The 13,945-nt window shown below is 39.3% G+C and overlaps 1 protein-coding gene across 3 annotated transcripts in view; it reads left to right on the top strand.

Moving 5' to 3' along the window:
• cep192 (centrosomal protein 192) overlaps window positions 1–13,945 on the top strand; it is a 239,969-nt gene that overhangs the window by 64,697 nt on the left and 161,327 nt on the right. For all 3 annotated transcript variants that reach the window (XM_068031195.1, XM_068031194.1, XM_068031193.1), the window contains exons 12-18: window positions 5,973–6,122; window positions 6,224–6,288; window positions 8,613–8,828; window positions 9,091–9,217; window positions 11,462–11,595; window positions 11,783–13,019; window positions 13,654–13,741. In XM_068031195.1, coding sequence (XP_067887296.1) covers window positions 5,973–6,122; window positions 6,224–6,288; window positions 8,613–8,828; window positions 9,091–9,217; window positions 11,462–11,595; window positions 11,783–13,019; window positions 13,654–13,741 — 2,017 coding nt within the window. The remainder of the gene's footprint in view (window positions 1–5,972; window positions 6,123–6,223; window positions 6,289–8,612; window positions 8,829–9,090; window positions 9,218–11,461; window positions 11,596–11,782; window positions 13,020–13,653; window positions 13,742–13,945) is intronic.

Genomic DNA, 13,945 nt, shown 5'->3' on the forward strand with positions numbered 1-13,945 from the left:
AATGGCTGTTTCCAACAAGAGACAATCTAACTATTTTCCCTTGACATTTCATGACATTGCCATTTCTGAATCCCACCATAGTCAACATTCTGGCGGTTACCATTGACTAGAAACTGAACTGGAGTAGCCACATAAATACTGTGGCTACAAGAGCAGGGCAGAGGCTGGGAGTTCTGCAGCCAGTAACCCACCTCCTGAGCCTGTCTACCATCTACAAGGCACAAGTCAGGAGCGTGATGGAATAACAACAAGAAATGCTGGAAATACTCTGCAGGTCTGGCAGCATCTGTGGAGAGAGAAGCAGAGTTAACGTTTCAGGTCAGTGACCCTTCATCAGAACTGGCAAAGATTAGAAATGTCAAAGAATTTAAGCCAGTAAAGCAGGGAGTGGGGCAAAAGCTAATAAAAGAGGTGTTGATAGGACAAGGTCACACAGAATAACTGACCAGAAGGTCATGGAACAAAGGCAAACTGTATGTTAATGGTGTGCTGAAAGACAAAGCGTTAGTACAGAGGGTGTGAATAGACTGTAAAGCACAAAGCACTTCAAGCACAAACATTAAAAAAAAATGTTTTTTAAAAAAAAAACGAAACAGCAACAGTGGGTAGGCACAGTCGAAACAAACTAATCAAATTCAAAGAGCTAAAATAAAATGACCGAATAAAAAAGAAAAAAATAACTAAACCTAAAAGGGGGGGGGGCCCGTCATGCTCTGAAATTATTGAACTCAATGTTCAGTCCGGCAGTCTGTAGCATGCCTAATTGGTAAATGAGATGCTGTTCCTCGAGCTTGCGTTGATGTTCGCTGGAACACTGCAGCAATTCCAGGACCGAGATGTGACATGAGGTGGTGGGGGGTGGTGCGCTGGTGGGGTGGTGGTGGTTGGGTGTTGAAATGGCCAGCAACCGGAAACTTGGGGTCATGCTTACAGACTGAGCGCAGGTGTTCCACGAAGTGGTCACCCGTGTGATGGAATGCTCTCAACTTGCCTGGATAAGTGCAACTCCAACAGCACTCAGGATGCTCGACACCATCCAGGACAAAGCAGCCTGCTTGATTACCACCCCATCCACCAGCTTAAAACAATTGCTTCCTAAACCATTAGCAGCACTGTGTACCATATACAAGATGCACTGCAGCAACTCACCACGCCTCTTTCGACAGCACCTTCCAAACCTGCGACCTCTTCCACCTCAAAGGACAAGGGCAGCAGACGCTGGATCAAAATCCTGGAACTCGCTCCCTAACAGCACTGTGGGTGTACCCGCACCAGATGACTACAGCAATTCAAGAAGGCAACTCACACCACCTTCTGAAGGGTAATTGTAAATGGGCAACAAATGCTGGCCTTGCCAGCAATACCCATGTCCCGTGAAACAGTTTTTAAAAAAAAAAAATAAAAAATTTTTTTTAAAGCAAGTTGGGATACAATGGTGAGAAAATGTAGGAACTTTGGTCAAATCTCATCTGGAGAATTGTTAAGTTTTGGGCTCATTTGGAGAGGGGTACAGTGTTGATTCAGCAGAATGATACTTGGGCTTTAACGAGTTAAATGGAGGGTAGATTGCATGAAATTATTGTCTTAAATTGAGTTTAGCAAATTGAGAGCTAATCAAATCCAAGTGTTTAAAAGCCTCTGGTGTTACATCCCTTCCCCTTGAACAGCAAGGCAAATCTCCTTCCAAGGTTCCCTCGGTCCTAGTTCTGATCCTACATATTTCTCAAGTTTTTCTCGTGTTCCCTTATGCCTCCTCTGTGCTCATCTTTACCACAGAACACCTTTCCTCCTCCTTGTTCCCTTTTCTTACTAAGCTGCTAACCACTTATCTTCATTTCCAGGCCCCAATGCTCGCTGACATTGCAGTTAATAACCTCTCCTCAGGTACTGTCCCTCCTTTACAAAACAACGATCCTCATTCTCTCAAAATAAAAATGCACCCTCTAGCCCTCTGTCTTTGCAAACTCATGCCCCATCTCCAACCTCCCTTTCCTTGAGTTCCTTGAAAATTTTGTCGCCTCCCAAATCTGCCCATCTTTCTCTCAACTCCATGTTTGAGTGTCTCCAATCCAATTTCTGTCCATGCCACAGCACTGAAATGACTCTAATCAAAATCACCACTGACATTGTGTTTGTGACCAAATGCAGCTTCCCTCCTTGACTTCTCTGCATCCTTCTATGTGATCTGCCACAGCATCCTCGTCCAATACCTCTTTTGGTGAGCTTAGTGGGACTTCCCTCACTTGGTTCTATTCTTGACTATCTAATTGCAGCATTTTCAACAATGGTTTCCCTTCTCCTCCAAACTGTTAGCTTTGGATCCATACTTGGCCTCCACCTCTTCCTCAACAATGTGATATGAAGACTCGGTCATGTTGTACATGTGCCAATGCCCAGTTATAATTCATCACTACTCCTCCCATTCCATCCACTCCCTTTGTGCATTAAGTCTGCTTGTCGGATCTTAAGTCTTGGATGTCACAATTTCCTCCAAATAAACATTGGGAAGACAAAAGTCATGGTCTTTGGCCCTCGTCATGCGTTCTGTACTTTTTGCCACTGGTTCTAACCCCTCCCCAGCTACTGTCTCCTGTCAAACCGGACTATCCTGGCCAGGCTCCCATAAACCTATACATTAACTTCAATTCATCCAAACCTCTGCCTGCAACTGATCCGTAATCAAGTCCAGCTTACCCATCACTCCTGTTATTGTTGATCTACATTGGCTGCCAGTTCCTCAATGCTTCCAATTTAGAAATCCAAAGAGAAAAGATGGAACAGTGTAATGTGTAGGTAAAGACAAGTAGAGTGGGACAGGAAGGGACAGTAATTGTGTATCAGTGAATAAGGTCAATGCAGGTAATAAAAAAAAAAATTAAAGCTTCTTTATCAAAATGTGCGAAGCATCTGCAATAAGATAGATGAAATATGGCACAAATAGAGGTAAATAGTTTAGATTTAATCCATTATAGAGACATGGTTCCAAAGTGATTAAGGTTGGGAAATAAATATTCTAGGGTCCACAACATTTCGGAAAGACAGGAAAATGGCAAAGGAGGCGGGGTAGCCCTGGTAGTAAAGGATGACGTACGGGCATTAGTGAGAGGGGATCTAGCCTCAGAAGATCATCAAGTCGAATCCATATTGGTGGAAATCAGGAATAGCATGAGTCAGGAAATGCTGGTGGGAGTAGTTCATAGGTCCCCTAATAGTAGCTATACTGTTAGACAGAGCAAGAATTTACTGGAGTTTGTAACAACGGCAATGTAATAATTGTGGGGACTTTAATCTTCATATAGACTGGGACAATCAAATTGGCAAGCGTGGTCCAGAGATGAGTTTGTAGAATATTTTTGTGACCATTTCCTCAAGTAATAGGTTGTGAATCTGACTCGGCATAAAGCTCTTTTAGACCTAGTTTTGTGTAATGAGGCTGGGTTAATTTGTAATGTCGTGGTAAAAGGTTCACTGGGAAATGATCATACCATTGAATTCCATGTTAAGTTTGAAAGTGACACACTGCAATCAAAAACAAGGATCCTAAACTTAAACAAAGCTAATTACTTGGGTATGAGGGGAGAACTGGCTACGGTTGGTTGGGTAAATAGACAAAAAGGTATGATGGTAAGTAAACAGTGGAAAACATTTAAAAATAATTCAGTATGTTCAACAAAAATATGTTCCATCGGAAAAACAAAAACTCAGTAAGAAAATCCCATCTATGGCTCACTTAGTTAAGGATAGTATTAGATTAAAAGAGGCGTATAATGTTGCAGAGAACATACGAGCAGTATAGGCCATTCAGCCCATTGAGCCTGCCCCACCATTCAATATGATCATGGCCGATCATCCACTTCAATGTCTTTTTCCCACATTATCTTCATATCCCCTTAAGTCATTTATGCAAGTCTGAGGATTGGGAGTGTTTTAGAAACTAGCAAGAGGCCACCAAAAGGTTGATTAAAAAGGGAAAAAATAGAATGAGAGTAAACTAACCAGAAATATAAAAACAGATTGTAAGAGCTTTTATAAATATATATTTTAAAAAAAAGAGCAGCTCAAGTAAATGTTGTTTCCTTAAAAGCGGAGATAGGTGAAATTATCATGGGACATGAGGAATGGCAGAGGCCTTGAACAAATACTTTGTGACTGTCTTCACAGTAGAAGACACAAGTTGTGTACCAGAAATAGGTACTCGGAGCTAAAATGAGTGAGGAAATTAAGGTAATATCAGCAGAGAATAAGTATTGGTGAAACATAAGGAACTAAAATCTAACAAATACCCGGGACCTGATGGCTTACATCTTGGGGTTCTAAAAGAGATAGCTGCAGAAATAGATGTGCTAGTTATGATTTTTAAAAATTCATTTAGATTTGGGAACGGTCCCATCAGATTGGAAGTTAGCAAATGTAATACCGCTTCTCAAGAAAGGAGGGAGAGAGAAAACGGGGAACTGCAGCGCAGTTCGCCTAACATCAGTCGTTGGGGAAAATACTTAAATCTACTATTAAGGAAGTCTTAATGCACTTCAAGCACAGTATGATTAGAACAAGTCAACATGGTTTTATGAAAGGAAAATAGTGTTTGACAAACGTTTGACTTTTTTGAGGAAAAGTATGCTATGGGGAGGATCCAGAGGCTGTACAGAGATATAGACAGGTTAAGTGAGTGGGCAACAAGATGGCACATGAAGTATTATGTGGGAAAGTATGAAGTTACTCACTTTAGTAACAAGAATAGAAAAGCAGATTTTTTTTTTTGCAAGGTGGGAACTTTTAAATGTTGACCTTCAGAGGGACTGACCCTGTGCTCGTACACTGAATGCAGAAATTTAGCATGCAGGTACAGCAAGCAATTTTTTTTATTCATTCCTGGGATGTGGGTGTCGCTGGCTAGGCTAGCATTTATTTCCCATCCCTAATTGCCCTTGAGAAGGTGATGGTGAGCTGCCTTCTTGAACCACTGCAGTCCATGTGAGGTAGGTACACCCACAGTGCTGTTAGGAAGGGAGTTTTTTGACCCAGTGACCGTGAAGGAACAGCGATATAATTCCAAGTCAGGATGGTGTGTGGCTTGGAGGGGAACTTGCAGGTGGTGGTGTTTCCATGCATCTGCTGTCCTTGTCCTTCTAGTTGGTGGAGGTCACAAGTTTGGAAGGTGCTGTCTCAGGAGCCTTGGTGCGTTGCTGCCGTGCATCTTGTAGATGGTACACACTGCTGCCACTGTGCGTCGGTGGCAGAGGAAGTGAATGTTTGTGGATTGTGTGCCAATCAAGTGGGCTGCTTTGTCCTGGATGGTTTCAAGGGGAGATGGTTAGATTCTCGTTGGAGATCGTCCTTGCTGCAGTAAACGATTTGGTCCGCAAGATCCCAGATGCAGTTAGAATCATAGAAAATTTGTGGCACAGAAAGAGGCCACTTGGCCCATCGTTATCGGTCTCTGTACGATTAACTGATTTCTGTTAAGACAGCAGTTATCACAATATAATCGCCAAGGAATTTTTTTTGTGGATTTTGAAACTTTACTCAACTTGTTTTCTGTGAATGACCGTGTTTTATCATAAGTGTATCTGAACAAATTTTTCCATTGAGTAGCTGACCTATGTAGATCTGCAGAGTATTAGTTTTGATCTCTGGTTTGTGACAAGGTGACGGATCTCAGCAATGGTGACAGGTGTGCTACAGCTGGCTTCAGTGCGCTTAAGTTTAAAGAGGGAAAGTCAGTCAAGGTTTCTGCTTCTGATCAGAATCCAGCCACTGAAGCTATAATTGCATGTGTGGATGTCAGGTGAGGGCAGTATCTGACTCAGCTTTGATATGAGATTGCATATGTAGAATGGGTACAGTAACAGAGGATTGCTGCCACTATAGAACTGTATCATACAAAAGTTGCAATCTTCAAGAAAGGAAGGAGGAAACTGGACATGCAGGGTTCCCGTTAACTGTGTACCCAATGTTTTCTCCCTTGGCAGGGGAGAGACCAAGCGTAGTTTACCAAAACGAAGAAGGAAATTGGGTGACCGATCTGGCTTATTATTATTCACTGGATAAAGAACGGGATCAGTTCAATCTGCCAACTGATTTAGCCAGCAGTATTCAAGAGGAAGAGTTCATAACTGGCAGTAAGACTTTTGCTGTTCTAAATCATTTTTAAAGAAATAGGTTTGAGGAATGCCTTTTTTTCTTAAATATTTTACTGACTGCTTTTTAATGCTTTGCACAGACAAAGCTGCTGCATTGATTGAAGAAGATCAAGAGGAGTTTGAGGAAGAACACAGGTTTATTCAGGTTTGAGAGACTTGAGAGAATTATTCTGTCCCTCTTTCCTAATGCCCTTTATTGAAAACTTATCCAGATAACAAGACTAATTTTCGATGCCTTTGAAAGCCTAGGGGGATTGGGCCTTACCTTCGAGAACAAACTGAAATACGGAGGCTGGAATTTCTAGACCAAGAAGGGTAGAAAAGGCTGAGAGAAAATAGAGTATTTATTTCTGGCTAGAAACACTGAGCCAGATTAATAAGGTTTCCAATTCCTGAAGTAAAACTTAAAAATGAAACAAAGGTGAAAAGAAAAGCAGATAAATTCATGTTTTGCTCAACTTCAATTTTCTACCGTGCTTTAAATAACTTGCATCTTTTATAAAACACGAGGGAAATTTACACCTGTGCAGCAATTAGAGGATTCACGAGGTCCCAGCATTCATCTGATAGTTCAATGCTCATAGGCCAGAGCACAAAATTAGTGTGCCCAGCATAACAATGTTTTCTTTAAACACTCCTTTTGCTAATGTTTCTATTTTATATATATATTTATGGGATTCTCCTTTATTCTTCAGGCCAAAAAGCGCTGCACTCCACTTAAGTTGCCGAACAAATTTATTAAATTGTAAAGGAACAAGTGAATAATAGCCATATACATGATCTATCTACAGTGCTGGTTACATTTATATAACTATGTAATGTAAAACGAGTTGATGCTGCAGTGGTCTCCAGTTAATTGAAATCATGTAGCATGCTATAACACTACTAATCTTGCTTGCATTTAATGCTACTTTCCGCTCTTAAAATTCAAAGAATACCTGAATAGGTGATGCTGTAATCTTGTGTCCTATTAAAGCAAACTGAGAGTCCTCTTTTTTTTTCTTCTGTAGTGCATGTGGGGAATGCTAAGTTTCCAGGTTACCTTGACATCACTCCAGGTCTTCCCAGGTATTGGTAGTGGGAGGAGAAACGATGCTTGCACGTACAAAATTAATGGGTAAAGGTAGTCAAGAGGTGGAGTAGGTTGATCATTAGAACATGGAAATTCACTTGCTATGGAGGTATCTGGCTAACAACACTTTGCAAAAGCCTTATTGCAAACAACAAATAAACATGTCAGATAAACAGTGATTTGAAAAAAGGAGACTAATTAACTCCCTGAAACAATAAGCAGCCAAACAGTATTTTAATAACTGGCTGTTAAATTTATAAAACTTCCAATCCGATACATATCTGAACAATTTTACATTTGAATGAAGGGTTTGTTTAATGCACCCCCCCCCCACCCCCCCAAAAGTAATTGGCCAGTAACCAATGAATAATTGTAATAACGTATTGAGTTGAACTGGAACATAGTTTCTGTAAGTAAGGCTGCTTTTTAAACCCCTTATGTACCATAATAGAATTGAAGAAGCCAACAACAAGCTGAAACTTGGAGATAAATGTTTTATTGTCATCACAAATACCTTCTAGCTCCTAATTAATTAATTGCTCCTAATTAATTGCTGAATAAGAAAATTTTACAGCCATCCCTCTGTAGCAGCAACTTGTGAACAATGATATTCGGAAATGTCTGCCTCTCACCTTCAACCTTTCATGGTTTTCTCAAAAGCTTTGAGCCAGAGAAGTTAGCAGTGCTAGACAAGGTAATGGACTGGTTAGTAACAACCAAGCAATAGCACCTTTAAATGATTGACATACAGGCCAGACATGAACTCCAATAAAAGGAGGTTACAAAATATAAAATGCTTAGATTTGTGGTAACGGATCTATAATCCATCACCAGTTTGTTTGAGATGGTGATTCTGGACATAAATCAGTTACACTTTCATTTTTTTTCTTCTGAATTTGGCCTTGTGACTAAAGCAGTTTCTGCTTCCAAATATTTTTGACATAGAAATGAATTAAACCAGATCTTATTGAAGATTGCAATTTAAAAATAAAACGTTAGGTACATTGTTTCCTATTGAAACAAATTAGCTCATAAAGGGCAGGTGAAAATTACACAACTGAAGATTACAGTATTCTTGCCAACTACATTAAATGTGGACATGAATATGGGTATCTTAATTTTACAGCTGATCTCCCCTACAATTTACATCTCCTCTACAATTTCTGAGCATTGTAACTTCAGATGTATTGACTAGCCCACCAGCAAAGCTATGACCATAAGAGCAGAGAACGTTCAGTTAAATTAACTGGTGAAACTAGGAATCATTTCTACTGCCTGGCATCCATGAAAATAATTGAGACTGTATCTACAGTTAATCTACAGCTAACATATGGAGATATTTTATTCATTATCACTCAAAGCTTGTCATTTGAAGTGTGTGCTCACCTTCTGTACAGGAGGAAAAAATGGATGTGACATGTCCAGAGGGATCGCTTGGAAATAATTCGTGGCAGCTGTCATCTAATAACTACTTGATATTGAGAGCGTCACAGGCAGGATCTGACTTTATGCAAGGCAATCAGAGTTATCTCCGTCTCACTCTGGGAGAATTCTTTGGCGAAAGATCAGAGGCTCTTGGATGTCTTGGGGAACAATACAGTGGCATAAAACGGGTTAGTTCAAGGTTGGAATAAATGCATGTAATTGCTTTAAAAAATACAACTGCATCAGCCTCCAACTGAATTGTAGTTTCACATTTCTGTATTAAGTAAAATCTTAATCCGTTCTCAAACTATTCGGGTAACTAAGGCTGTTTGGGTATTTGAGACCCTGCAAAGAAATTGTTTAAAACTAGAAAAGTACAATTAAATTCTGTTGTCTATTTTTCTTAAAATTATATTGGTGGTATTTCATAACTAATTCTAAATCTGTCAGCCTTCATTTGGATATTCCATAACATCACCAGAACCAAGAGTACCCATTGCTTTATTTGAACCTACTGATTTGTCGCAAGTCCCCAGTGAAACCAGAGAGCTTTGCAACAATGACATGCTTTATTCAGGTAAAAAAACCTAAACTTTTGTTTTCACAAGTTGAATATTCTTTAATAAATGTGCGTGTGACCAAAATTGAGGTTTTTGGTAGAATAAATGAGTTCCCACTGGCAGGTGGGTTGCTAACAAAAGGACACTAAGGTAATTAGAAAAAAGCCAGAGGGGAGATGAGAATTTTTTTTTTAATTTTATAAACTGCAATGCATTGCCTGAAAGTTGGAAGATTGTTGAATAATATATTTCCGATTTCTTTCTGAAAGTTCTTTCGAAAGGAAAAAATTGCAGGGCTAGGGGAAAAGAGCTGGGGAGCGAGATTATTAGGATAGCTCTTTCATAGAGTTGTCATGGATACAATGGACTAAATTGCCACCTCCCTATACTGTAAGATTCTATTATCCATGCACAATTCATAGAATAAGAGGTGATCAGTAGATTTGTTTGTTATACACTAATTTAACATAAGTATATAAAGCCTTATTTTCTGGGTCAAAACTCCTTGAAGCACTCTCCCTAATAGCACTAGGGTGTACCTACATCATAAGGCTGCAGCAGTTCAAGAAGGCGGTCACCGGGCCCCTTCTCTAGGGCGGTCAGGAATGGGCAGCATATATACCATGAACAAATTTTTTAAAAAAAAACTTTTCCATCCCATATCCCCCTTCCTCCCTCCTTGAAATTTTAGATACTCTTCAGAATATAGTGGCATCAGGTTATTAAGACTGATTTGCACAAAGATCACTAAGTTAGGCAGTTTTTTTTTCAAATGACTAATGTAATGTTGGCCTTTATCACAAGAGTGCTGAACTGCCATGGGGTGGAAGTTTTATGTTACAGCTGTACAGGGTTCTGGTTAGACACCATCACTGCATGCGCCTCAGGAAGGATATATTGGCTTTGGAGGGGTGAAATGCAGATTCACCAGAATGATATTGGGCCTAAAGGACTTAAATTGTGAGGACAGTTTGCACGGGCTAGACTTGTATTCCCTTGAATATACATAATTAAGGGGTGATCTAATTGAGGTGTTTAAGATTAAAAGTTTTGCTGGGGCAGAGAAACTATTTCCTCTGGGAAGGGTTGGGGTAGTTGAGAGCAAGGGGATAGAACCTTAAAATTAAAGCTAGGCTGTTTAGCGGCAGGAAGCACTTCATACAAGAGTAGTGAGAATCTGGAAGTCGTCTCAAGGCTGTTGAGGCTAGGTCAGTTGAAAATTTCAAAACTGTGATTGACTTTTTTGTAAGGCAAAGGTAGTAAGGGTTATGGAGCTACGTTGGGTGTGATGCAGTCAAGGCAGATGAGCCATGATTAATAGAATCGCTGAACAGACTCTGCAAGAAAGGAGACAGGAAATAAGTTTAACCATTTTTAATTTGCTCTTTTGAAATGGGCGACACTAACAAAGCAATTTTTTTTTTTGGTCAATACCTAGTTGCCCTGAGAGCATGGGAATCAATAACTATGGATAACTCTTGAGTGTACCACTGCAGGGGTGGTGGGTAGATTAACCTCCTTATAGACTGTAAATTTCAATGACTTCATAACTCATCACCTGCTGGAAGAACTGATTCGCATAGAATCTGTTAAGAATTTCTCTCCAACCTCAAACAAGCTCCAGGAGATCTGATGTCCCACCTACCTTCAGTATGGCGAATTTGGACACTAAAGAACTTAACCAGCTACCTTCTGCATGCTTGCAGTGAATCCACACTCAAATGCTAGCAACTTATTCCAGAGATCAATGACTCTCTGGGGGGTGGGGGGAAAGCCTCCTAGCATTTAACTTTGTTCTTGTACCTTGTACTTTATGTCCCTGGTTCTCCTTTAACCTATCCAGTTTGAGTGGCCTGTTCTGTTGGTCTGAGTCTAATCCTTTTGTTTTAGAGGCTTCAATTAAGTCACCTCCAAGTCATGCTTTTCTAAAGTATTGTAAGAAGGAGCTTGCAAAATTATATTTCTTGTTTTGTGTAAACTTAATTCATAGCCACTTCAAGTTGTCACTTAGTGTCATCTTAAATTCTGTTTAAAACTTGTTAGATAATTCACCGTTCATTTGGCTAATTAGATTAGGTAACTCCATATTGTTATGGTGGATTCTTTTATTGCTCGGTATTCTTGGTTTAGAATATAAACACAGTTTTGTTCACGGAACATGTTCCTGTTCATTTCGCTCTCGCTCTCTTGTGTCTCTCGCTCTCGCGCTCATTTTTCATACTGTTTCAGTATTAAACGTCAAGGATTTTGTTTTGATACAGAAAATCTGAAACACACGGATCAAGAAACTCCTCCAGAATTTTCTACTTCATTTCTCATTGATAAGCAGACTGAAAATGACAAATTTCAAACCAGCAAGGAGCCAAGTTCAAATATTCACATGCATGAAAGCGGGGTCAGTGACATTTTGTTAAATCGTGTATACTTAAACATTAAATTCATTATTTTAATTCTGAAAAGTTTTATTCAACGCATATCTTGCTGAATAAAGTCTTGCATTCAGAGAACATCATTTGGATATTACACTTGAATTGTACTTCAGATAATATGTATGTTGCTAAAAGCTGTTTTCTTTTTCTCAGACTACGAAACTTTTGAGTTCACATCTGAAAGCTGAAGAAGCTAGATTATTCAATGGCACAGATCCCATCTTGAGTATAAGTACAATTGCTTCTGCTATAGCTGACGCTTCTGTGAGTGCCGATCCTGCTCAGCTAGCTGCAATGATTTTGGAGCTTTCTAATAAAAACAGGAAGAAAAATGAGCCTGTAACAATCAGCAGAAAACCAACTGTGCAACTGCAGAACCAGAAAGGCAATGTGAACGGCGAATTCAGTGTTTCTGTGGAGAAGAATTGTGAAAAATCTGAGACCAGTGGAAGTGAAGTTCTGAAATCTGAATTTAAGCCATTGTCAGAATCTGTTTCTGCTTACTGTTTAGACTCCATTGTTGCATCTGAAAGTTCCAGGAATCCTCTCAGTACATCACATTCATTTTCAGACAAATCTACCTCCAGTAGAGCCAGCAAGCAGGAAAACAAGAAAACAACTTCAAAAAAAGAGTTGGGGCAATTTAATGCTGTTGAAACAGGAAATATAACTCAGTCAGATGAAACTTGTCGGTCAGTCAAATTAATTGAGGGTAAGATTAGAACACATAGTCAGAATGGTCACACAAGCGAAAGTTGTGTATTTGAGACACACACATTTCCTGGTCCCAAGCATGGTGGCAGTCAGTTTACCAATGCGAAGTTAATGGCAAAAGGCAGATCTTTTGATAACAGAGTTATTTCAAGTGGAGGTACAGTTACTGAAGTGCCAAATATAAATGGTACTTCTACAGAAGTGGAGAAACAAGATAAATCTTTTTTAACTGGGTCTTCACAGCATGTTTGTCTGATGGAGTATGACTCAAGCTTGGATAAAATTCAATGTAAAACAAAAACTGAAAGCGAAGAAAAAATGAAACAAAAAGACATTGAGGGACGATCTTCAGAAACATCTCACGATAGAATGTTTGGGGTAGAACAGAAGTTGTTTAAGGCCACTGTTTCTTCACAGCCTTCTGCTGTTCAAGGTATGGCAATAAATAATTCCAGTTTGCATTGTCCAGAAATACATATCTTGGGACCTGTGGAGCAAAGATTTAGGGAATCAGCAAGTGAGACAATGTGTGAGGATGACAGAGAAATACATGTAACTTCAGAACCACAATTGGGAAGAGATGAGCAAGAAGACTCAGATCTCTGTAATCAGGAGCAGGGAGTCAGCTTTGAACAATCTAATCGTACACCAGCTGCACCAAAAAACACTAAAGCTGGTAAGCAGTCACTAAATAATAAAAAACCCATTGCTTTAAAATGATACTGGCGACTGTAATTAAAAAATTGAATCTCCATTTTTCTAGGGCTACCTTTTTAGAAATATCCAACTTAATGGAATCACTTAAGGAATATAATAATTTTCAGCAGATCAAGTGTTGTGCCTGGTGATGCACAAAAGATGTAGATAATTTTTTATAGCTGACTAATTTTCATACAATGCATGTATATTTATGCCGAAAATAAAAACTGGCTTTTAAAGTAACTTATTTTACCCATACTTACAACACATTGCTGACCAGACTTGAAATACATAGGGAACAGAAAATAGCTTCTTTGGGAATTATGAGAAGAAGTCCCATTGACCAGCCTCAATAGTAAAATAGAAAAAGCATCATATTTGTTGCTGATAAATTAATTGCTTCTAACTTCATTGGATAAAGTGAAGGGTAAATTATAAACTCAATGACGATCGGCATACGCTAATTTCTTGCTGCTCTGGTGTTGTGCATTGATGCTCTATAGTTCTACCACAGCACTGTTTAATACTGAAGTTGAGAAATAGTTATTCTAATTCAGTAAATATATGCATAGTTTTTAACTGCTGAAATATATAGTCGTCTTTCATTATAGATCTTGGGTCCGCAGCAGATCACCCAAATTTGAGTCCATTAACTCATTCTTCACCAAGCCAAGTAACAGATCTACAAACTACCACAAGGTAAAGATATTTTCTGTTGCATGTCCCTGCTCAATTTTTTGCGAATAATATTTGGGTGAGTTCACTGCATGTTGTAGGTAAATAAGACCAGATGCTTGCAACACTTCTGATCAATTAGTTGCCATATTCAGTAGAATATTAGCATTCATTTGCAAAGAAATAAAATATACTTTACTCCAGTCTCTAGTTCGAACACAATTTAAT

The sequence above is a fragment of the Heterodontus francisci genome, chromosome 5 (assembly GCF_036365525.1).
Source record: "Heterodontus francisci isolate sHetFra1 chromosome 5, sHetFra1.hap1, whole genome shotgun sequence".
Classification (NCBI taxonomy): domain Eukaryota; kingdom Metazoa; phylum Chordata; class Chondrichthyes; order Heterodontiformes; family Heterodontidae; genus Heterodontus; species Heterodontus francisci.